Source organism: Sesamum indicum, linkage group LG9 (genome assembly GCF_026168435.1).
Source record: "Sesamum indicum cultivar Baizhima isolate 11 linkage group LG9, ASM2616843v1, whole genome shotgun sequence".
NCBI classification, from domain to species: domain Eukaryota; kingdom Viridiplantae; phylum Streptophyta; class Magnoliopsida; order Lamiales; family Pedaliaceae; genus Sesamum; species Sesamum indicum.
The window spans coordinates 24,094,479-24,116,103 of NC_142665.1; the positions used below are offsets into that span (position 1 = coordinate 24,094,479).

At 34.3% G+C, this 21,625-nt stretch overlaps 4 protein-coding genes across 5 annotated transcripts; 2 read left to right on the forward strand and 2 right to left on the reverse strand.

The window, feature by feature from the left end:
- The first annotated feature begins 1,745 nt into the window (after positions 1–1,745).
- Positions 1,746–5,434, forward strand: LOC105177549 (E3 ubiquitin-protein ligase At3g02290). The gene is made up of 5 exons (XM_011100743.3): positions 1,746–1,982; positions 2,480–2,856; positions 3,247–3,676; positions 4,161–4,270; positions 5,155–5,434. The coding sequence occupies exons 2-5, from the start codon at positions 2,743–2,745 to the stop codon at positions 5,179–5,181; spliced, it is 681 nt and encodes a 226-aa protein (XP_011099045.1). The 5' UTR covers positions 1,746–1,982; positions 2,480–2,742; the 3' UTR covers positions 5,182–5,434.
- Positions 5,426–6,391, reverse strand: LOC105177646 (glutathione transferase GST 23). Its single transcript, XM_088885410.1, has 2 exons — positions 5,991–6,391; positions 5,426–5,905 (listed from the first exon to the last, which is right to left on the reverse strand). The coding sequence occupies exons 1-2, from the start codon at positions 6,317–6,319 to the stop codon at positions 5,494–5,496; spliced, it is 741 nt and encodes a 246-aa protein (XP_088741536.1). The 5' UTR covers positions 6,320–6,391; the 3' UTR covers positions 5,426–5,493.
- A 1,466-nt stretch (positions 6,392–7,857) lies between these two features.
- Positions 7,858–12,346, forward strand: LOC105177547 (Regulator of chromosome condensation (RCC1) family protein). Of its 2 annotated transcripts, XM_020699013.2 has the most exons (9): positions 7,858–7,998; positions 8,122–8,376; positions 9,107–9,300; positions 9,397–9,444; positions 9,833–9,905; positions 10,169–10,340; positions 10,847–11,278; positions 11,371–11,562; positions 12,026–12,346. In XM_020699013.2, exons 2-9 carry the CDS (start codon positions 8,124–8,126, stop codon positions 12,081–12,083), a joined length of 1,422 nt encoding a protein of 473 aa, XP_020554672.1. In that variant the 5' UTR covers positions 7,858–7,998; positions 8,122–8,123; the 3' UTR covers positions 12,084–12,346. The 2 variants fall into 2 exon arrangements, with proteins under 2 accessions (XP_020554672.1, XP_011099042.1); XM_011100740.3 differs by having other exon boundaries at positions 7,865–8,376.
- Positions 12,347–12,433: 87 nt separating this feature from the next.
- Positions 12,434–18,286, reverse strand: LOC105177548 (agamous-like MADS-box protein FUL-L). Its single transcript, XM_011100741.3, has 8 exons — positions 17,766–18,286; positions 15,647–15,719; positions 14,953–15,017; positions 13,566–13,665; positions 13,416–13,457; positions 13,012–13,053; positions 12,768–12,904; positions 12,434–12,683 (listed from the first exon to the last, which is right to left on the reverse strand). Exons 1-8 carry the CDS (start codon positions 17,948–17,950, stop codon positions 12,575–12,577), a joined length of 753 nt encoding a protein of 250 aa, XP_011099043.1. The 5' UTR covers positions 17,951–18,286; the 3' UTR covers positions 12,434–12,574.
- Positions 18,287–21,625: the final 3,339 nt, after the last annotated feature.

Here is a 21,625-nt window from a genome sequence, read left to right on the forward strand (position 1 = left end):
GAGAGAGAGCTTGATGAGAGAGATAGAGGGATAGAGAGAGAGAGAGAGAGAGAGAGAGAGAGAGAGCTTGATGAGAGAGAGAGAGAGAGAGAGAGAGAGACAGGTTGATGTTTGCGGTGTATGTGTGCAGTGTGTGTGAGTGTGTGTGTGTGTGTGTGTGCGTGTACGGTGTATATGTGTGTTTGTGTGTGTGGGGTGTGTATGTGTGTGTGTGTGAGGGAGAGAGAGAGAGAGAGAGAGAGAGAGATAGAGAGAGAGAGAGAGAGAGAGAGAGAGAGTGTGTGGGTGTGGGGTGTGTGTGTGCATGTGGGGTGTGTGACTGTGTGTGTGTGGGGGGGGGTGTTTGTGTGTGTGTGTGTGTGTGTATGTCTGAGGTGGGTAACGGTAGAACATTTTTACTTCAATTTGAACATAGAACAAGTGGGGTGTTGCTTTTATCTTCTGCACAAACGAATGCCATCAGCGTCATGTTACATTTACCATTTTCCTTCATTTCTATCTACACGATCCTTTTTCTCGTGCTGGATGTCACCATAGAGAGAGAGAGAGAGAGCTTGATGAAACAGAGAGCAAGAGAGAGAGCGAGAGAGCGAGAGAGAGAGAGAGAGAGATTGATGAGAGAGAGAGGGTGTGTGTTTAATTTTATGAATAAGGATACTTTTGTTTTATAATATATTAATTTTGTATAATTCTAAGATTTATAAAAAAAATAAGAAAATTAACTTTTTTTTAAAGAGGTTATAAAATAAAAAACATCTTATTTTTAAATCTTAAGATCTTTATAAAAAAAATTGTCAAACACTTTATTGGAACTTATAAGCTTTCTAACATCTTATAAAATGTTTCGAGGAGGTTATAAATTTAGTCAAACATCCTTTAAATTATATTTTTAAATTGAATTATTTAAAACCATCTAATTTCTATTTTTCCAAATTCAAGTTCATTCATCTAAATGGACTCCCAGTGAACTTAAAATCCATCAATGTTGTGGTTCGCCTAAGTGGCAAGTCAGTCCAAGAATGTGATATATATTCCCCCGATATACTTTAGTAGGTTTCGCTCGTTTGTCAATGCATGAGCAAAGAAAGACAATGTGAGTAGGTCAAAAGTAAGTGAAGCAAGAGGTTCCTTACCAACAGCTATGATGCGAGAGCTTTCGCTTCTCAGTTTTCCTCCCTGACCCGTGACATGTTTTCTCGTCTCACCTTGTTCCATCCTCATCTCTAGAAGGGGCCCCAGATTCCAAACCTTTCTTTAGTACAGTCCTTCCTTCTCTCCGGCATCGAGCTTCTTCTTTCCTCAGTTACTCGGCTAGTGAAAGAGAGTAAAAGAAATTGAAAGTTTAAAATTTTGATTTTCTTTCCTTACAATATGAATTTATCAAAATAAGTTTGCTTGGATTTTTAATTATGGTTTTATAAATAAGTTATAATTTATTGGTCCAAACACAATTTATTTGTTACACAATCGTTCATTCTAATAGAGTATTTGTAATTTTTCAAATAATAAAAAGAGATGCTTATGATTAAACTTTATTATATATTTGATTCGATGAGAAAAATAATCATCAATGTTGGTAGTAAAAATTAAACAAGTTACTCAGCAAAAAAAAAAGTAAATTAAAAAATCAAAAACTAAAAATATACAACAGAAAATTTTGAAAATTACAATGTGTATAAAAAAAAAAAAAGTCCAAGAAAAACAGAAACGACAGTGACTTGCGAATGATTAATGAATAGAGTATTGTGTTTCACCCACCACCGGGCATGGAGAAGCGTGGAGCTTTAACTCCGCGCTTTTATTTGCCTTTTCTTTATCTCGACATCAGCAATAACAAATTGAAATTTTTCGTCCTCTTCTTCTTCTTCTTCTTCCATACACAATAAATAAATAAATATTGCAGAAATATAGATACTATCTCTGAAAAATCTGACATCGGAGTATCCGGCTCCGGGTTTTGAAGAATCAGAATTATCCGTAAGGTTGGTGGTTGTATTTCGTGTGTGTTGTTCTGTCAATTCTTTTCTACAAATAGACGTCTCGTTTATTGTTTATGTTCACTCGTAATTGCTTCGTCGGAGTTAGTTGGAGTGATGTAATCTGTAATGGGTTTTTTTCTGTTTGATGAATTAATTGAATATTTTTTGGGGGCTCTCGGAAATTATTTCATGGGTTAATGTTATTTTTTGGATTATTTGGCGATTATCTAATTGCTTGACTTTGATGAAAGTGGAAAAGAATTGGACTTTTGGATTGCTGGCTGCTTGCTTTCTGAATTTTGGGGTTATATTTTTCTGGGTGATTAATTGATGATTTGATGTTGGCGTCATTGCAACTTACGTTATTCGAAAAGTTTTATCTTTCGGAAATTAGAGTAATGGATTTCTGTTTTGACAGCAATTTCCGTTTATTTGTTTCAGTATAATTTTAATTATTTTTCTTCTATTTCTAATCATGTGAGTTTATTTTTCTCATGCAGGGGAATACATATTTGATGTCTGTCCTTTAAGGTCTTGCAATATAAGGAAAAGGCCTCTGAGTCTTGTTTCTTACGGGGAGAGGGTTCTGGTTTGCGAAGCTAGCTCAACTTCCGCGAGCTTGGGCTCCTCTCTCATTATAATTAAGTTACATTCAGGCCTTGGGATATGACCTTCTCGTGTTTCTGTGATCACATAAGGAATTTTTGAAGATATCGAGGGGAAACAGGTTGTAGGGATTGAAGTGGGTTGTCACTGGTAACCAATGGGTGCTGCTTGTTGCTGTTTGAGGGATGACTGCGAAGATTTTGCTAATCCGAACAGCTCAATCTATAGGAACTGTATATGCCTTCGTTGCTTCATTCAAAACTTTTTTCAGGTAGCATGTTATGATATCTTTCCTGTTAATTATTAAATTCTTCATAGTGGATGCTTAAAAATTAAATTATGATTCAAATTTTATTGTGCATTATAGTTGTCAGCCCTTAGCTATTGCTGGTCTTGTAGCCTGCCTCGTATTTCTTTCCCCAAGTTTTGAGCATGGGTTTGCATTCTGCTTTTGGGGTTTTATTTGTACCATAATGGTATATCCCACTTGGAAACTTGAACTGTTTGTGCTTGGTAAAAACTATCCAAATTTATGGTGTTTGGATAAACAGGATTGTTTACCAGATTACCAACTGAATCTTACTTTTACGTCATTAATCCTTTGATGGATAATACATACATTTGACTGCAAGTTTGATTATGGTAAATATTGCTTGTGCAGTATGTGTCATTGTTTCATAGAGGAGAAGAAAATGCCTTACCTTCATCTGCTCCAGGATCAACATCTTTAAGTCCTATGGCATCAGTTGATAACTCACTAGCTGAGATGTATCGCTCGCCTCCTAGGCCTCTTCCTTATGATGCAGATCCAAGATATTTTCGCTTGCAGCGTGATGGATTGGTCTCCAGAAGGGAGAAAGGATCAAGTCATTCACACGAGGAAACTGAACCACTAAGAATGAGCGAAGCTGATGAACAATCTGAATCTTTGAGTAAAAAAAGCAAGTGGAATGAGTTTACACATGAAGAAGAATCAAAAGAATATAATTCAAGATCATCACTAAAGCTCTCAACAGCCAAAACATCGACTGGATTTGCTCATATTTATACTTCTTCAGAAGATGAAGATGTCTGCCCCACATGTCTTGAAGGTAAAAGAAATATTTTCTCCTGGCATTTTCTTTTAGAGATTGTTACTGCATTCATGATCAGTAGTTAATGCGACTTTATCAGTTGGCAGGGATTCTGAAATACAATCCACTTGTAGGAGTTTTTGGAAGCCTCCAATTTCCTATATGATGCTTTCATGCTTGCTTTCTTTTTCTTCTTTCTTTTTTAGAATTTATCTACCCCAAATTTTAGTTTAACATGTTAAGGTAACATTTAGTGTGCATAATGGAACCAAATATAATTTGTGACTGACCTGGGGCCAGCAGTGTGAAACAAGAGCACTTGTCTTATATGCCATATCATCAATGATAAACAAAGGTCTTCTCTGTTATACAAAGGAATTTTGGATAATCTGGGATAGTGCTCAAATTATTTCTCTGTTGTTGGCTTGAGTTCATCAATATTGCTTTCATATGTTTTGATGACATAAATTTTAGTTTTCATACCTGCATCCTTGTGTTGCAGAATATACCTCAGAAAACCCGAAGATAATTACAAAATGTTCTCACCATTTCCATCTTGGTTGTATATATGAGTGGATGGAAAGAAGTGACAATTGCCCAGTTTGTGGCAAGGTAACGCCTAATCCTTCCCCTATCTGTCAGCTTATGTTAAGCTTTGTAAACTGATTGCCATTTGTTAAGTGTTGAACTTTTGCTATGTGCATAATTCTTTCCATTGAAATGGGTTAACTCCTTAAATGTGCCTTTGTTTTGAACATCTAATGTCAGGGAGTTTAAGCTGGCAGTTTGCTTCCAAATGTTCCCTTAGAGCTAGTTTCTGTGTTCACAAGTAATAAGATTGCTGCTAATTCCACAAACTTTGAAGCTTATTATGTTCCTAGTCAGAAGCAATCAGCTCTATCTTTTTCACCTCCCTTGTACAGTTAGGTTGTTGTACTGCTCTTTTGGAAATAATTTTCTCTTTGCCTCTTGCTAGTATAGCGGACGAGGTAAATATCTGTGAGGTCTTTGTGCTTCATGTTCCATTTCCTGTTCTTCCACCGGAGCAATTGTTTAATAAGAATTCCTGTTTCTTCATAAATTCCATTTTTCTGGAGTCGAATGCTTGGTCATCTATGCTCTTGTCCAGAGTCCATAATCTTCTTTCCTGTTAATGATTGTGTGTGTGGATTAGAGGTTTGCCTGCGGAGTAAAAGGAGAAAAGAAAAATATGAAAATGAAGAAAAAGAACATAAAAATAAATGAACAAGACGTGATTTCACATACTGAGCTATGATTCTTGGATGATTTAGCCTTAAACTCTTGGCGCCATATAACTTATTCATCTTTTGCAACTTCACAAGAAGCTACTTGAGTTCATTGTAGCAACTAAAGCAACAAAGAGATTCTTGCCTTGTTAAAATCAATCATTGCATTTACTAGCAGGAATTCAGCGATATGAAAGTACTAATCATGTAATTTATCTTGGGACTAATATTGCTTGTTTCGACTCCTAGGTGATGGCATTCGATGAAACGACTTGATATATCCCTGAAGTTCTTGTTCCCGATGAACCCAACCACCAAAACAAGTAAAAGCACACACCCGGATGGAAAGTGTAAAGCCATTGTAAATACAGCTTGCTGCAAAGTGTTGTCTTTAAATGCCGATATTATTAAGCACTATGTCGACTGGCAGATTATTGATTGTCCTGCAGATATATTTTCTCCGCGTTTCATATTTTTCATGAGTTTTTAGCTACCCATTTCATGTGATGCAGAACCAATGTTGAATTCATGCTTTCCGCGTTATAATTCTATCTTCCCACAAGTAAATTACAATCTCACACAGCAAATTTATCCATAGACATAACAGAGTAAATAAACCACGACTTCAGTTTGTAAGGCTCTGACTAATTTTCCTTGGTCGATGTGAATCTCCCTTTGCCTTTTGAAGTGAGCCAACAATGCTTTGGTGTCAGGAAGATTTTCCTTAATCACAGGTTCTTGTTTGAAATGCTTTGTCCATCTATGCAATCTAGGCAGATTGTTCGGTTCAAGAGCCTGAACCCCCACGGTTTCTTGCATTGCTCCAAACCAATGTGCAAGCCACCCAAACGACAAGTCCACTAGTCCAATTCTATTCCCACCAAAGAATTTCTTATCTCCCAGCGCCTGATCCTCAATGATCTTAAGTGCTTCCATTACTTGTGCTGCTGTCTTCTCCTTATCCTCTTCAGTAGATCGAAACAACGCGAAAACCGTGAGGCTATGCATGATCATGAAATTTATTCTTTTTAGTTAGATGACCAAGTTATAACAATCAATCAAAAAGTCTGATCTTTGTTTCAAACGTTACCTTCTGCTGTCCAAAATTGATCCAAAAACGAGCTGTGGCTCTCTCATAAGGATCTGAGGGAAGCAAGGGGTTCCGCTGATCCGGCCATGTTTCTTCAATATACTCGAGGATCACCATGGACTCGGCCACCGGCTTCCCTCCGTGAACGAGCACGGGGACCTTCTTGTGAACTGGATTGTACTCCAGAAGGGATGGACTTCTGCTGGGGAGGTTCTCTTCTATGTACTCATACTCTATACCCTTCAGCTTCAGTGCCCATATCACTCTATACACATAAGGGCTTGGCCAAAAGCCATAGAGCTTAACTACCTGGGATTCTTCCATTGATGGAGGTAAAGAAAAATAGGTTGGAATAAGCTCTTTGGTGGCTTAAGTTGTCACTTATATTATAGCTTTTATTACAATCATTTATGATTGTGGGGGCTCGCAACTTCACAAGATATAGGACATTTCCAAGAAACCACTGAAGAGCTATAAGTCCAAATAAAAAATGTAAATTACAATTGTTTTTTTTAAAATTTGATATAATTATAAATATTTTTTTATTATTTATTTTTTTAATACTTACTAAACTATGATTAAATTATATAATTTTTTAATAGAGGTTTAAAATTATCAACTTTTATCTCTAATATAGTTTTTTCTTTTTTTTTTGTAAAAAAAAGTTAGAAAATTATAAAAAAAAATCAGACAACGTAGATTAAAAAATTGAATTTTTTTTCAAAAAACATGCCCACTTAGTCCATAAAAAAGTTTTAATTTTTTTTTAAAAAAATAAATAAAATTATTCATAGTTCATAAGAATATTTTAAAAGTTCATCATAAAAAATAGATGAAAAACTAATAAATTGAGCTAATTGTTGGACGACTAATAAAATTAAGGGAGTATCAATAATTTTCAAACAATTTAAAGATATTCGTAATCGTATCAAATTTCAACGAAACTTGTTGTAATTTATCCTTGATTTAAAAAAAAAATCGTAAAAGACGTAGACTTTTTTTTTTAGTTTGTCGATGACGCCTTTATAAATTTATATCCATATAAATTATTCCTTGTTATATGGCACATAATATCATTAGCATATTTTAATCCAATATAAATACAAATTCCGGTGGGCGCCCCTAAATTGCCCCATTTCTTTCTCTCTTGCACGAATTAATTCTTACTTTTCCTCCAGTAGGAAGGAAGTATGTACGTTGACTAGCAAGAATCTCTAAGGAGGAGATATTCTTTATTTTATTTAAAAATAAAAGGGAATTGAAGTTTCATATTATATTTGAAATTAATAATATAATATATATATTAGGTATAATTATACGCATTTCTTCTAAAATTTTGTGTAATTATACGTAGACTTTCTGTAATTTACGAACACATCTAACACCATTGAGGTATGTTTCCATCTAATAAATAAGTTAGTCGAAATTTACCGAATTTATTTATTTTAGAAAAAAATTGAAAAAATATATATATTTACCCCCAATTAACTTATTACTGACTTATTGCAAGTCAAATAAATATTTTTATAACTATATTACCTTCATATATTTTCACGCTTTAGTACATATGATGAGGTTTATTTTCATCGTTATAAGGGTAGTTTAGTCCAAAAAAATTGTTTAACCTACAATAAGTCAGTAATAAATCAATTGAGGGTAAATATTAATTTTTATTTATTTTTTGTTAATATCAATAAAGTTTTACTAACGGATCAACTTATTTATTAGACGAAAATAATTATTAGAAGTGCTAAATCTAGTCTTTCAAACCACAATAGATTTTATGTGTAGTTACATCAAATCTTAAGGGATGAAAATGTAATTATCTCAATATTATTTTGAAGATATATATAATTCGTGTTACCAGTGGTCTGCCGGGAAAGAATCCGTGGAGCGGGCAGGTCGGGCAGGAAGCTGCCCCTTATTTCCCCAAGCTCTTCGGAACACCGACATCATAATTTTCCCTCGATAATCAACCAAACTTCCTTCTCCCATTTCCCAAGGTAGGAACTTCGACTTCCCGTTCCTTAAATTGACGCATTAAACGACAGCCAACTCAAATCAGTCCTAAAATTCTTCTCTTGTCTTCTGGCTGCTGTGACAACTTATCGATCATTGGTGAGAAGATATGGAGATTGATGAGATATTGGGGGAATCAAAATCGGCGAGTCTTCCCACCAAGAGTGTGATATACGTGTGGGGTTACAATCAGTCGGGTCAAACGGGTCGGAGGTGTAAAGAATGGAATTTGCGGATTCCGAGGCAGCTGCCGCCTGACCTCTTTGGTTGTGCTTCCGGCGGAAATTCACGGTGGCTTGACATCGCTTGCGGTCGGGAACACACGGCAGCTGTTGCCTCCGATGGCTCGCTTTTCACTTGGGGTATTATAACATACACTTCTCAATTCGAATGTATTTCAATCTTGACATTCTTGATTGGGGATTACATGATGGTATTGCTGTACTTGAAATTTATGTGTTTCGACTGCGGATTAGATCAAAATTTATTTATTTTAATGTTAATATGATGGAAAGATTGGGTAATTGAATGATTTGAGGAATTTAAAGGGCTTAAGTCGCGGACATACATAGAGGAATGAACGTAATTGGGTGGTAGGAGTAGGTCAAGAAAAGATTAGGTGAATCATGAGGTTGTACATAGGTGCTTTTTATTCTGGGCGTTCTGCTTCTGTGGCATGGTTATACTTATTTTTTAAAATCATTTGCAGAATTTTTCTTATTCTTTTCTTTTATTAAACAGTAATGTAGCTGTAGCAAAGGGGAACTATAATCTGATATGTCAAAAGATCATATGGATTAATAGCATTGGATGTGATTTAGTACATCCTTATGCAATGGCCAACAGAAGGCAGCCATGCTCATAAATGAAATATGAAACCTGCCAGCATTTTAAACAAGAAGATCATTGGAGCATTTTCCTGTCCCTAATATTTATAAAGTGTTGTTTTTCCTTGATTATAGAATAATCATGACTCTGTCATATGCTTATCCTGGTTCTGTATGCATGATCTGCCTATTGTTGATTATATGTAGTTCTTCTGCATGTGCGGTGTAAAGTTACTAAGAAATGTGATCTCATATCTTTGAATAGGGGCTAATGAATATGGCCAGCTGGGAGATGGGACTGAAAAGGATAGAAAATACCCAAAGAAAGTGAAGAGCTTGCAGTCTGAGTTTGTGATATGTGTATCTTGTGGGGCAAATTGTACTGCAGCTATTGCAGAACCACGTGAAAATGATGGATCTATGCCAACCAGGAGACTGTGGATATGGGGACAGAATCAGGTAAATTTGTTTCTCAGATAAGAATCAGAACATTTTATTCCTGATTATTCTTTGTTTGGTGTTATGGCTGAGTTAATTTTTTGTTTCCAATTACAGGGTTCTAATTATCCACGCCTGTTTTGGGGAGACTTTAGTCCGAACACGGTATCAAACTCACTCTATAAGAGTCTCGAATATGTTTCTTGTGTTTGCCCCGATCAGATCCATAAGATATTCATTAATTTCAAAGATTAGGATACTGCATGATAAATGGGGTGGCTCATTTGATATAATAAGTAGAACTGTTGGTACCACACTGGGTATTTTCTTCAGGAAGGGCGTGTAGAAAGAGGTTTGATGCGTGTATCTTGTTATCAGGATCAACTGCTCACAGAATTGGTGGCTTTAGGCTTTATTTTGCTTGTATATGTGATAGTGCCATTGGTCTTTTTTGATACAGTTGGGCTTGTTTCTCAAAAGAGTGGGCACTACTGTGACACAATGTCACTACTATTCACTATACTGATTCATTTACACATGCCGCTTATTCCAGGGTGTTCGTCAAGTTTCTTGTGGGGCTGTTCATGTTGTTGCTCTGTCAGAAGATGGGTTGCTGCAAGCATGGGGTAATGTTGATTGTGTACCTAGTGCGTGTGCTCTATATTTTTATTTGGTCTATGCATCTTAAGACATGCATCTTATTGACTAGTTTGGGTTGATGCTTGGTTATGGTTTGATATTAGTCATCAATGCACAATGTCTTGATCTTGACTGTTTGTGACTCTTAGTTTTGATATCTTGGCCTCAATGAAAATGTAAGAGTGGAACTATAAAACTTTGTTTTTATGCATCTTATTAATAGAATTTTGTCAATGATCTGGTAAATCAGGCTATAATGAGTATGGCCAGCTTGGCAGAGGTATTACTTGTGAAGGCCTTCAGGGGGCTCGTGTAATTAAGGGGTATGCTAGGTTCCTTGATGAAGCCCCCGAGCTTGTGAAGATTGTCCAGGTTTCTTGTGGAGAGTACCATACTGCAGCAATATCAGAGGAAGGCGAGGTGTAAGTGTTCCAGAGGACATTTTATGATAGAGATACGCTCTTCTATTAGGCATATGAATTGAGGTTAACCGCATGGCACAGGTTAACAGAAAGTTTGGGAGAGAACTTATCACCAAATGATTCTATTAGGGGATGAAAGAGCTAAAATTGCACCAATCTTGAGCTGCTTTGTTGGATAATCTTAGATCCTTAACCCATCTAGCCGACAACACAGGATTTGGCTGTGTTACTTATCATCATATGATACTAGAAAAATGGCCAGTCAAAGGGTTGCAATATTTATAGGACTTCAAGTTTATATACCAGTACATGATTATCTGGATTGGTTTCTATTGGGATAGGAAATCCATGGTAAATTAAAATCATCAACCTGAAATTAGACTTGTAAAGAAGATGGGTTTTACCAAATATATTTAGCAAACTCATTTAATTTCTGACCTGCTTCTTTGTGGGTGATCAGTCAACTGTAGTCTAATTTTTGTCCATCTTATGATAATTCCTCACAGCTATACCTGGGGACTTGGCAGCATGGGCCAGCTCGGGCATTGTTCCCTTCAGTCTGGTGATAAAGAGCTGTTGCCTAGGCGTGTTGTCGCCCTCGATGGGATAGCTATCAAGGATATTGCATGCGGTGGAGTGCATACATGTGCTCTAACTGAGAAAGGAGCTCTATATGCTTGGGGTGGGGGCCAGGTTGGGCAGTTGGGCCTTGGCCCCCAAACTGGGTTCTTTTCTTGCACGCCTAATGGATCTGAAGCAATGCTCCGTAATATACCTGTTTTAGTGATCCCCAAAGGAGTGCAGCTGGTCTGCTGCGGCCATTCTCACACACTTATTAGCACTAAAGAAGGGAGAATATATGGATGGGGTTACAATAGTTATGGCCAGGCTGCTAACGAGAAGTCTACATATGCTTGGTCTCCATCTCCGGTTGATTGGTATGAGATAGCATATGAAAAGTCATCACTTTATTTGTCTTTTCCTGTTGAATTGATGAGAGACCATGTTGATGGAAGCTTCTTTGATGTAGGTGTGTGGGTGAAGTTAGGAAGTTAGCTGCTGGTGGTGGCCATTCAGCTGTGTTGACTGATGCATGTTCGTTGAAGGAGTTGTGTGAACTTACACTGTCAAACATTGTGACTCTAGCAAATGCATCAGAGATTCACGATGTTGCTTCAAGAACTGGATCAGACGCATTAGCCCGCCTTTGCGAAAGATTAAGGTATCTGACTATATGTCTTGCATATTTGTTTTTTTCCAAGGTTTATCATGCTGTCAGCGAAACCCCTATTACGTATGTAAATTTAAAATATTACTTGTATTCTAACTGCTACTACTTGGCCATTGAATTTCCAACTTCCCTGTGCAACTTATAACAAGGATATTTCCAGATCCTGCTCACATGCTTTAAGAGTTGTGGTCTTTGTGTTGATTTATCTTTTCCCACATCCTCCAATGGGCATATTTTAAGTAAGGATTAAAATAGGGCTGGGAGAATAGACATTTTTACATAAAAAATTATGTCTTTGAACCTGTAATAAAATGTATCTACATTAGAAATCCTGCCCGCTTTTCATATGGAATTGGGTAAGTGAAGTCGTCTCAGCAGTTTGAGTCTGTCTTTAATTACTCTTTCCTGCTAATATTTTGTAACGGAAAATCTACTCTCAATGTTTTCTGTGCAGGGAGCATTTGGTCAGTGGTGGAGATTGCAACTACAATAAGGTTGACTTTGCTGTTTGAATGTACCGATAGTTGACTTTCACCTATTGTTATTGCTGTGTATCTTCTTCACCATATCTTCTCATCACAAGAAACTGTGAGACATTAGTTTTTAATTGGGGCTTCAGCCGTTACTCCTTTAAAAAAGTAAGGTTCTGAATCCTGATGTGTTCAGTTGACAGTTGACACAGGATGTTAGTTATGTATGAAGGAAAGCCTTGTGCTTAACTGATGTTGTCTGTGAAATGTGAATCTTAATAAAAGTACAGCTGTCATCATTCTTATATTTGGAGCCTCAGATTCCTCGTAATTAAGCTATGTATTCCTATAGAATGAGCAGTATTCTTGAATACTTACTAACTAAGCATATATACTGAGAAAAAAGAGGAAATCTATTGCTCGCTTCCTTATTTATAGTACATGGTGACAAGTAGAATCTAATTCGACAGATTTTACATAGAAAAACTGACCACATGAAAAAGTACAACTTGGGAATATGTCTGAATTTGCCATCACGGTTTCACATGGCTGAGGAGCCATGGTGGAATGAGGGTGTTGGAACTGGTTGGCCGACTTGGACTGCCGGTTTCTTCATCTCCAGTTCGGTGCTGGGAACCAGCACTGCAGAATGCAGATACCATTAGTCATTGTTACTATGTGGGTTCAGTAATTCCTAAAATTACTATATGCCTTGCAAATTAGTACCCAATAGCCAAGGAAGGAATCCTATGTAATTCTGGGGGAGACTGAGGAAGTCTGAAGGTGGATTGAGTTTGAGGTAAACCCTCTTGTTCCTGCTGTGTCTGCTCCTCTAAGGTTTGCTGCTTCTCCTTTTCCTTGAGCTGTTGCCACATTATATCACATCACTTGAGTTTTCTGGAAAAGAAGGGAAACTGACCCTATACACTACAACATTTATATGACCATATTGTCAACTTAAGATTTTCACCTGCTTTGCTAACAAGTTGTTTTGGTCCTGCAGTGATTTCTCCTGTCATGTATGCCAAGAGGAAATGTGAAGTCTCCAACATCCTTTCAATAAGTCTTATGCTTCTACCTCTCAACAAATATTTTCGGAAATCTAAATCAAAATGAGAGTTAAAAGATTTGAAATCCTTTGAAATAAACAAATCCAAAAATAAAAGTGTTCATACAAATGCTCTCTCAACTCAACCTGTTGGCCTCAAGACTTTGAACTAAACGTTTCAAAATGTTGGAAAAGTGTACATTTGAAGCTATTCCATAACTGTTTTGTTTTGTGCAACAAGCTGTAGAGCAACATCTGAGTTCTTGTTGGCTTCCTCACATTTATAGAGGCAGAAAAATAAAAGAAGAATAAGTAAGTGGTGTTACCTTTCTTTGAAGCTGAGATATGGACTCGTTCATCAGTTGGTTCTGCTTGTTGTTTTAGTATCAAACAAAGATCAAACCAATATATATCTGCTATAACGGAGCAGCAGTACTCTGAAATACTTACAAAAACTAGCTTTTGATTTAGGGTACCTTTCTTGTTCGGATTCTCTTCAGAGCACTTTCAAGTTGTTGCTCCAAACTGTGCAGCTCTCTGGAGCTCAGGGAATCCAAATCCTGTCCCGCATAGTTCCTGCAAAACCAATACAAATGCTTCAACTTGTTTTCTCAAAGTTCAATAATTGTAAATATCTCCTTTTAACATATATTAGATGCATAATTCATGAGAGAATATGAATTAATTGTAGACTTTTCTTACCAGAACAAACTATGGAATTGCGATTTTTTTTTTTATCCAATATGGAATTGTGAATATTTAACCACATAATAGAGGTATATTGTTAGGGATAATTACATTTACAGTATGGCCTATAGTCTGTTTATAATATAAACTAAGTATGTCTTTCGCTTAATTACAAAAATCGTATCCGACAGCCATAAAGTATTGGTACTTTGTGCAATGATGTCGACATTTTTGGTGATATATGTGCAATTTTTTAAAAAGTAGGGATGGTTTATGTAAACGACGTTGATATTTCTCTTAATTGTAAGTGTAATTATCCAAAAAAGTAAAGATAATTTGTGTAAATATTCATAGGTCAGAAATTATTAATGTAAAGTATTCCATTATTATAATACTACACAGTGGCACACGATTCGTTAATTGTAAGTTGTTCCTTGATCACCCACTTAATTATATCTTTGTTAGTATGTAAAATCGTGTAGTAATTATGAATTCCATAGCAAATGTGAGTACGTATCAGACGCTTTACAATATCAAAAACTTAATTATACTTAAACTCCCTCTAAAAATATAAAATTATATTTTCTTCCAAAAAAGTATTGAAATTATACTTACACCCTTAAAAAATTATCAATTTACACATGATCTCCTCCCATTAGGGTTCGAAAAAAAAATGCTAATATAAGCAAAAGAGGTTACTTAAATTTTTTATTTGACCTCTTATTTAAATATTTTCATGTATATTTTGTACTTATAAATGGATAAATATAATATAAATATATATGGAATGAGGTTTAAATCATTATATTTGTTTCTTTATAAGTACAAAATTATTACATGGGAACGTCAAATAAGGGATAAATTTAAAAATTCATGAACTTATTTTATAAAGTCATCATTTTTTCTTTCAAATCGTAACAAACTTAGAGGGGGTGTAAGTGTAATTTTAAAACTTTTTTCAGAGAAAGTATAATTTTACATTTTTAAAGAGAGTTTGATTTATATCAAAATAGTAAAATGACAAGGAAGCCAAAACATAGAGCAATTTCACTACATAATTACCTAATTGGACACTTGATTACATTTAAATTCAAGAACATAACATCCCGGCCCTTTGGATGGAGGATCCAGAAATGTTACAGTCAAATTTGCAAGTATTAGAAGGTTGTTACGTACCTCATATTTCTTTGTAGAAGTTCAACACGAGCCACCAGTTTTGGATACTCGAGGCACCAATTTTCCTACATCATAACCAAACATATACAACAATCATCACGACAAAAACAAAGAATCAACATCTATTGGTCTTCCAAGATACTGTCAACTTAATGTCTAAGTATAATTTCTCTGACCCCTTCAAATTTTTAGTTCTGAATTCATCAGTCAGTATTTGTGTTCTTGATGTATTAGTACAGTTTGATACGAGGTGTCGTATGTTATGATGCTTCTGATGTTACATGATATGCTTTATTAATGTTGTATAGACATTTACAATGTTTGTGTTTTAAAACACTGGTAAGCGGGTCATGAAAATTTGGTGGTTATTCAACTTGTTGACTCACCACAGGATGTACTAAAATCTTCAATTGTCCAAAAAATTAAAACGTAGCATTGATCTCAAGGATAAAAATAAACGGGCATAAGTCTGACAACTCTGTGCTAATCATACCAATTCGGGAAACAGTTATACAAACATCTGCGTATTTGTAATCTTGTTGATGGTTATATGTTCTTCCGGTTAACGATTCAGGATCATAAAAATCGGAGAATTCCACCAAACAGTGTAGACATATATATTTTGTTGTTGTTAAGACAGATTAATCTTAGAACATGAAAAAAAGAAATAATTAAAAGGTTGCTAATGTAGTACCTGTTCAGAATCCGTGCTTACTTTTTGGTGGGAGTAAGTGTATCGTTCATATCTTTCAACAATTCTTTCCATTCTGTAATTTCAAAAGACAAATAGAAATTAAATAATAATAAGAAGAAGAAGGCTTAAATGTATTTTTAGTCCAATAACTGAGGTTGTTTGACGTTTTATCCTTTAATTATATAGGGTAGCATTGTTATTATACATCTTTATATTTTTCGTAAAACAACAATAATAATAATAATGATGATGATGATGCACCCGAAAAAATCTAAATTATTATTGTTATTTGGTTGATTAAGTTGTTGCAATTTTCATATTAAACTTTTGGTTATTAGGTATTGTGCTTAATAATATATTGGCGGACATAATTATCTTTCCACCCAATAAAGAAAATTAACGTTTCCAATATTAGGTCTATTTTTTATTTTTTTTTTTTTTTTTTGAGAGGGAAACCAATATTAGGTCTATTAATGTCCAAAATTATTGAATTAAATTGCAACCATGTAATCAGTATATATGTGTAGTAGTGAAACAATAATGGAATTAAGCGAAGCTATGAAATATGCAAAATGGCTTTGCATGCAACAAATTAGTGAATATATTGTATTTCTAACAAATGAAAAATAATTATGTGAGCTTATTTTTTTAAATTTATTTTATAGTTTTTAGCCGTATTGATGTATTAATCGAACTAATGTATTATTTCAATTGCTCAATTTATTAAAACATTAATGTATTATATAATTATAGAAAAAGATATTATGTTCTTTTTTTTAAAAGAGAGAAATTTCAGTATGTAGTTGACAAGTCATATATATATATATATTTGATACCATTATGAAAATATATAGCATATAAGACATTATAAGACATAAAAGGCAATATTCCCATAAACTGGCAATACAAATGGTATATCAAGAACCATTAGTAAACATTAATTTTTCAGTGGAAAAATTGCATTTTTGATCTTATGTATTCGATTTTTTTTAATTTAATTTAATTTATCACGCTTTTCTAACATTGCATTCAATAAGTTGAAATTTTTTTCAATTCCAATCGTCACGTGCATTTTCGTACATTTTTCGTTATAAATTATTGGACGAAAATTTACGTTTTGATTATAGTGAATTCTGATTTATTCTATAATTTAAGCTATAATTAACAATTTTGACGTCACTTACAGAGACATTAGTTAATTAGTATGCACTATAGTAATTAATTATAAAAAAAAGTTATACTTCATTTGTGTGCCAAATAATTATATATATTGTGAAAACACTTTTTTCTATACGTACCACATACCTTTAGTTAGTGTCAGCTACAAAGGTTTGAATTTCGAACAAAAAGAAAGATGAGCGCAGGTAGGATTAATTGTAGTCCACCATGTTTATCACACTTCACATGCATGCACGGAAGCGAAGGAATTAATACACCTTAATTAAATAAGGGGTTAGAGTTAATCTCAAAATCATAGGAGTTGTAATAATTAAACAGCCATGTAAGGAGTCCACAGCTGAATATAAGTAGTTGGTGAAGAAGAAAGAATGGATGGAGGTTTAATATATAGAATGCTATGATTCAATCCGACAGGATTCATTTTTGTCATGACAAACCTACTGTACATAAATTGTGGGAATCATACAGCAGTTAGTTAACTAATATAAGTGAGATTAGGACCCCATAGATTGTCACTTTATCCTGCAGGCTGACTCAAACAAGTATCAGAATTGGAGATTATATTATACTGTTATATTTGTCTCCCAACAGCAACAGCAAAAGTAGGCAGTTTGTGCTTTTGATGTGGGAAGCTAATTATTAATGTGGGATGAGTTCTGGTGCCTGATCTCTTATACTGTTCTTACAAAGAAAAAACTAGTACAATTAGGACAAACACAGAAGAAGTCAAATAAGACATATACATGAGGTCGGAGGAAAAAGAAAAAGCAAGTAAACGTACCTCTGATTAAGAAACCAAATTAATTAAATTAGGGTATAGATAATTAGCATAAAAAGTTTAGGCATCTTGAAAATTAAACAGATAGGAATGCAAGAGTTTTGTATGAGAGGAGGAAGATATATCTGTGGGAAAAAGAGGAAAAAAAAAGGGGAGTGAGACCTGGAATCAGTGGAGTAGTCGAAGAGTTTTCCTTTGGTAGAGAAAACAATCAAAGCAACCTCAGCATCACAGAGCACAGAGATCTCATGAGCCTTTTTCTGCAGACCTGACCTTCTCTTGGAGAAGGTCACCTGCCTGCTGATCTTGTTCTCGATCCGCTTCAACTGAACCCTACCTCTCCCCATATCAATTCCTTTTCCTTCTCTCTCTCAAATACTCAACCTTATATATATATATATGTGTGTGTGTGTGTGTGTGTGCAGAAAACCCTAAAATGTTGGATAGAGCGATTGGCATGCCATTGAGATATGTTTCACAAAAACACAGAAACGAGCAATAAAAGATGAGAAGGAGAGGTGGGCTGACATTATATGCTGCTTTCTACTTTGGTCAATAACTTATGTCCCTTTAACCATATGCTCTCTTTCTCTCTTTCTTTCTGTTTCTTTCGATATATATATATATATGTATATATATATTCATGGCATGGGGTGTCGCTGGTTGGTAGGGGGTGGGGAAAACAAGAAATGGGAAAGGGTGAAAGAAGGGTTTTTGGGTGGGGTGGGGTGGGGGGGTATATATGATGCGTTTTCGAATGGGGATTGGACAGAATGTGGTGTATGTCGTTAGTGTTTCTATTTGGGCCACAGGTTTTCTGCAATTCGTACAACCTCAGTTAAAACATTCAATCCCATAAAAAATTCATCATCTTTCTCTCAAATTCTAAAAGTTTAAAATGTATGATGGGATTAGAACACCAATTTAAAGGTTAGTATTATTTTTTTTCTTTTATTGTTTAGTTAATTATATATTGAAATTTCTTACTTATTATATATTAAAAAAATTGAATGATGATAATTAAAATTGTGCATTCAAAGAAATTGAAAAAAAAATCAAAAACTGCCAAAACAAAGGTTGTTTTGAAAACAGTTTCAGTTTCTATTTTGTACAGCTTTAAGTTAATTTTTCAAGTGTTTTTTTCCTTAAAATTTATATTATATTGATTTGTAACATTAAATCAAAATCAATGATGCTTATTTTTAAAAAAAAAAATTCGAGTATTCAACCGCTGGGTACCCAATAAAAATAGGTAAGATTTGGGTACCCAATCCAAATTATCCGAATTTCCAAAACTCGAGTCCACCCCTAAACCTAACCGCAAGAAAGTGGACCCTTCAATTATGCTTATTTATTTATTATACCGCTTTATTAATTGAATTTTTTCAATATTCTTATGCAACACTTAACTAAGAAATAATAGTAAGATTGAAATTGAGTCGATAATTTATATTAATGCACATGACCTTGAAAACATTAAATTGTATCCATGTCTGAAAATTAAATATAACGTTAATATGGTACGTGTACCAGAATATTTTAGTACTTTTGATGTATTATTTCAAACTTATAGGTACATAATGTATCGAATGTGCTCCAATCAGCTGTCCGGTGGCAGCGATCTGTTCATTCCGATTGTACAGCTGAAGCTCCACAGTTGGACCCGCGTAATGGGGAGAAAGCTACAATTCATCTACCAATCCTCTTTTACATTCTCTCACAAATAATTACAGTCATGTTTTCATGTCCAAAAATAAAATAAAATAAAAATTACAATCACTAATTTCGTCAATCCAAAAAAACCACTACTCACTAATTAGAGTTAATTCAAATGCAAAATTATATTGTTTTTTTAAAAAAAAAGGCTTTAAAATTATATTTATATCTCTTTTAAAAATTCATTATTTACACTTGATTTCCTTTCTGTTAGTATTTGAATAAAAAATATTGATATCAACAAAAAATCAAATAGATAAATTTTTAATTTTACGCATTGTTTAATATTTCATATAATAATTTTGTACTTATAAAGAAAAAAATACAATGATTTTAACTTGACTCCCCGTGTATATATATATATATATGTATGTATACTATGTTCATGACCCCTTTATAAGTACAATAAATATATATAGGAATATTAAATGAGGGGTAAAATTGAGATTTATGTAAAAAAAATTCGTAGATGTCAGTATTTTTCATCCAAATTTTAATAGAATGAGTCCATATCTAAACAAATAATCGTAAAAAAAAGAAAAATTATTATCGTTTTTTACATACCATTAGACACAACACCAGTCTCACATAAAATTTTATTACTGATGTGATGTGTGATGCGCTTGGTGTTCCGTTGCAATACAATATTTTGTTATTGATGTGGCATGTGAAATTATTGATGTTCTATTACGCAATGCATTATATGCTCTTACTTCATATGAGCTTCACGCTTTTTGTCCTAAAAACGCACATCACTAGAAAGATGAAGCAGTGATGTTGATAAGTCGCTTAAACTTTTCATTTGCAATCAATATAAGACTAATGACAATATAGCAGTGCAGATGTTACTCATGTAATAAAACAAAAAAATGGTACTAGAAATGATGGCATTAAATTGAAGAAGAGTCTTGAAAGGTTCATGGGAGCCTCAAAGGCAAAGGTATTACATCCAAATTGGAACAGTGGTCCACTCAATGTGTACGAATTTTGCCTTAGGTAAATGTGAATGAATTATAGTATCTTAATAATATTCGTACAACTTGAGCTGTTAAACCTAATTGTCTTTTTTCCCACAGGGTGGTCCAATTATGCTCCCAAACCAATCGTTGTTAGAGATATTTCCTCACATAATTACAAAATAGTTGAATCATGGGGACCATGATCATATGCAACTCCCTATATTATACTCTAGATTTTGGTAAATAGTACCAAAATGAACGGTCTATAAATCCTTAAATATTTAGGTCTTCGAGGCCTTTAATTTGGGTCCAAGGTAAATTTATTGAAAAAATCAAATTAAAGGACAATGAAAATTAACAACTTCTTTCCTTTATTGTTGTTATAAATCTTGAATCCGCATATCTATTTACTATATTTTTTTTTCAGTAGAAACACGTTCCGTGAATTACTGAATGGATTCAAATATCGCAAGATCCCATCTTATCTGCATACCTGGAAAATGGTGCAGTGAACAATATTAGTGATAGGGGAATGCATGCACGCTTACAATATTTCCTTTTCATAGTTTTTAATGTCTCATAATTTGCAGACAAATTGTATTTGTTAACTAAAAGAAAATTAGTTTTTAATGTCTCATATGATTGGTGTACGATTTTAAAAAGTTACCAATCACAATAAAGTGTATCATATTTGTTTTGTAATTGATTTGATTTGATTGAAACTAATTTGTATAAAAAAAAAATTGATTATACATTTAAGTACAAACAAGAGAGTGGGTGGTAGGTACGTATGCAAGAATTAAGGGTAAAATAGTCACTTCGAAGAAGAGACAATAACATTATACACTGCCGAAATACAAGAATCACATCGGAGCTACAGGGAGTTAGGACCGAAGTGAAATTGGAACACCTGTTCATGATTTCCCGAATTGGGAATTTACGAAAATGCCCCTTACAAGAATTCTTACCATTGAAGGAAACCTGGAAGCCTGTCACAAAGTGTGTGGGTATATATCTGATGATGATTATTTGAAATAGGAAATTCACGTGGGGGGTGGGGCAAAGTGATGAATCCAAGTTGCACAAAATAGGTAAAAGGTCTCTTCTTCCTTACAAAGCTTCACCAAATGCTGCTTGATTGGCTAAAAGAGGCACCACTTGTGCAATTTTCAAAGTGCTCTATTTATGGAAACTATTCTTGTCCTGTTTGATTTCTTGGGGTGTCCAGAAATAATTGCTCAAACTGTTTAGTTCTAAATATGATGGTTTTTTAATCTCCTGCTGTTGTTCAAAATTCTCACCTGCTCTCTTACATCTCATCTACTCCAAACCTTTCTTTTTAGTTTT

Coding starts and splice junctions, on each gene's coding strand:
- LOC105177549 (XM_011100743.3), top strand. CDS start 2,743: ATGGGTGCTGCTTGTTGCTGTTTGAGGGATGACTGCGAAGATTTTGCT. Junction 3,677..4,160: donor CTGCCCCACATGTCTTGAAG/GTAAAAGAAATA, acceptor CTTGTGTTGCAG/AATATACCTCAGAAAACCCG. Junction 4,271..5,154: donor ATTGCCCAGTTTGTGGCAAG/GTAACGCCTAAT, acceptor TTCGACTCCTAG/GTGATGGCATTCGATGAAAC.
- LOC105177646 (XM_088885410.1), bottom strand. CDS start 6,319: ATGGAAGAATCCCAGGTAGTTAAGCTCTATGGCTTTTGGCCAAGCCCT. Junction 5,906..5,990: donor TTTGGACAGCAGAAGGTAAC/GTTTGAAACAAA, acceptor GATCATGCATAG/CCTCACGGTTTTCGCGTTGT.
- LOC105177547 (XM_020699013.2), top strand. CDS start 8,124: ATGGAGATTGATGAGATATTGGGGGAATCAAAATCGGCGAGTCTTCCC. Junction 11,279..11,370: donor TCTCCATCTCCGGTTGATTG/GTATGAGATAGC, acceptor TCTTTGATGTAG/GTGTGTGGGTGAAGTTAGGA. Junction 11,563..12,025: donor CGCCTTTGCGAAAGATTAAG/GTATCTGACTAT, acceptor TTTTCTGTGCAG/GGAGCATTTGGTCAGTGGTG.
- LOC105177548 (XM_011100741.3), bottom strand. CDS start 17,950: ATGGGGAGAGGTAGGGTTCAGTTGAAGCGGATCGAGAACAAGATCAGC. Junction 15,720..17,765: donor GACTACTCCACTGATTCCAG/GTCTCACTCCCC, acceptor TTGAAATTACAG/AATGGAAAGAATTGTTGAAA. Junction 12,684..12,767: donor ATTCCTTCCTTGGCTATTGG/GTACTAATTTGC, acceptor TGCATTCTGCAG/TGCTGGTTCCCAGCACCGAA.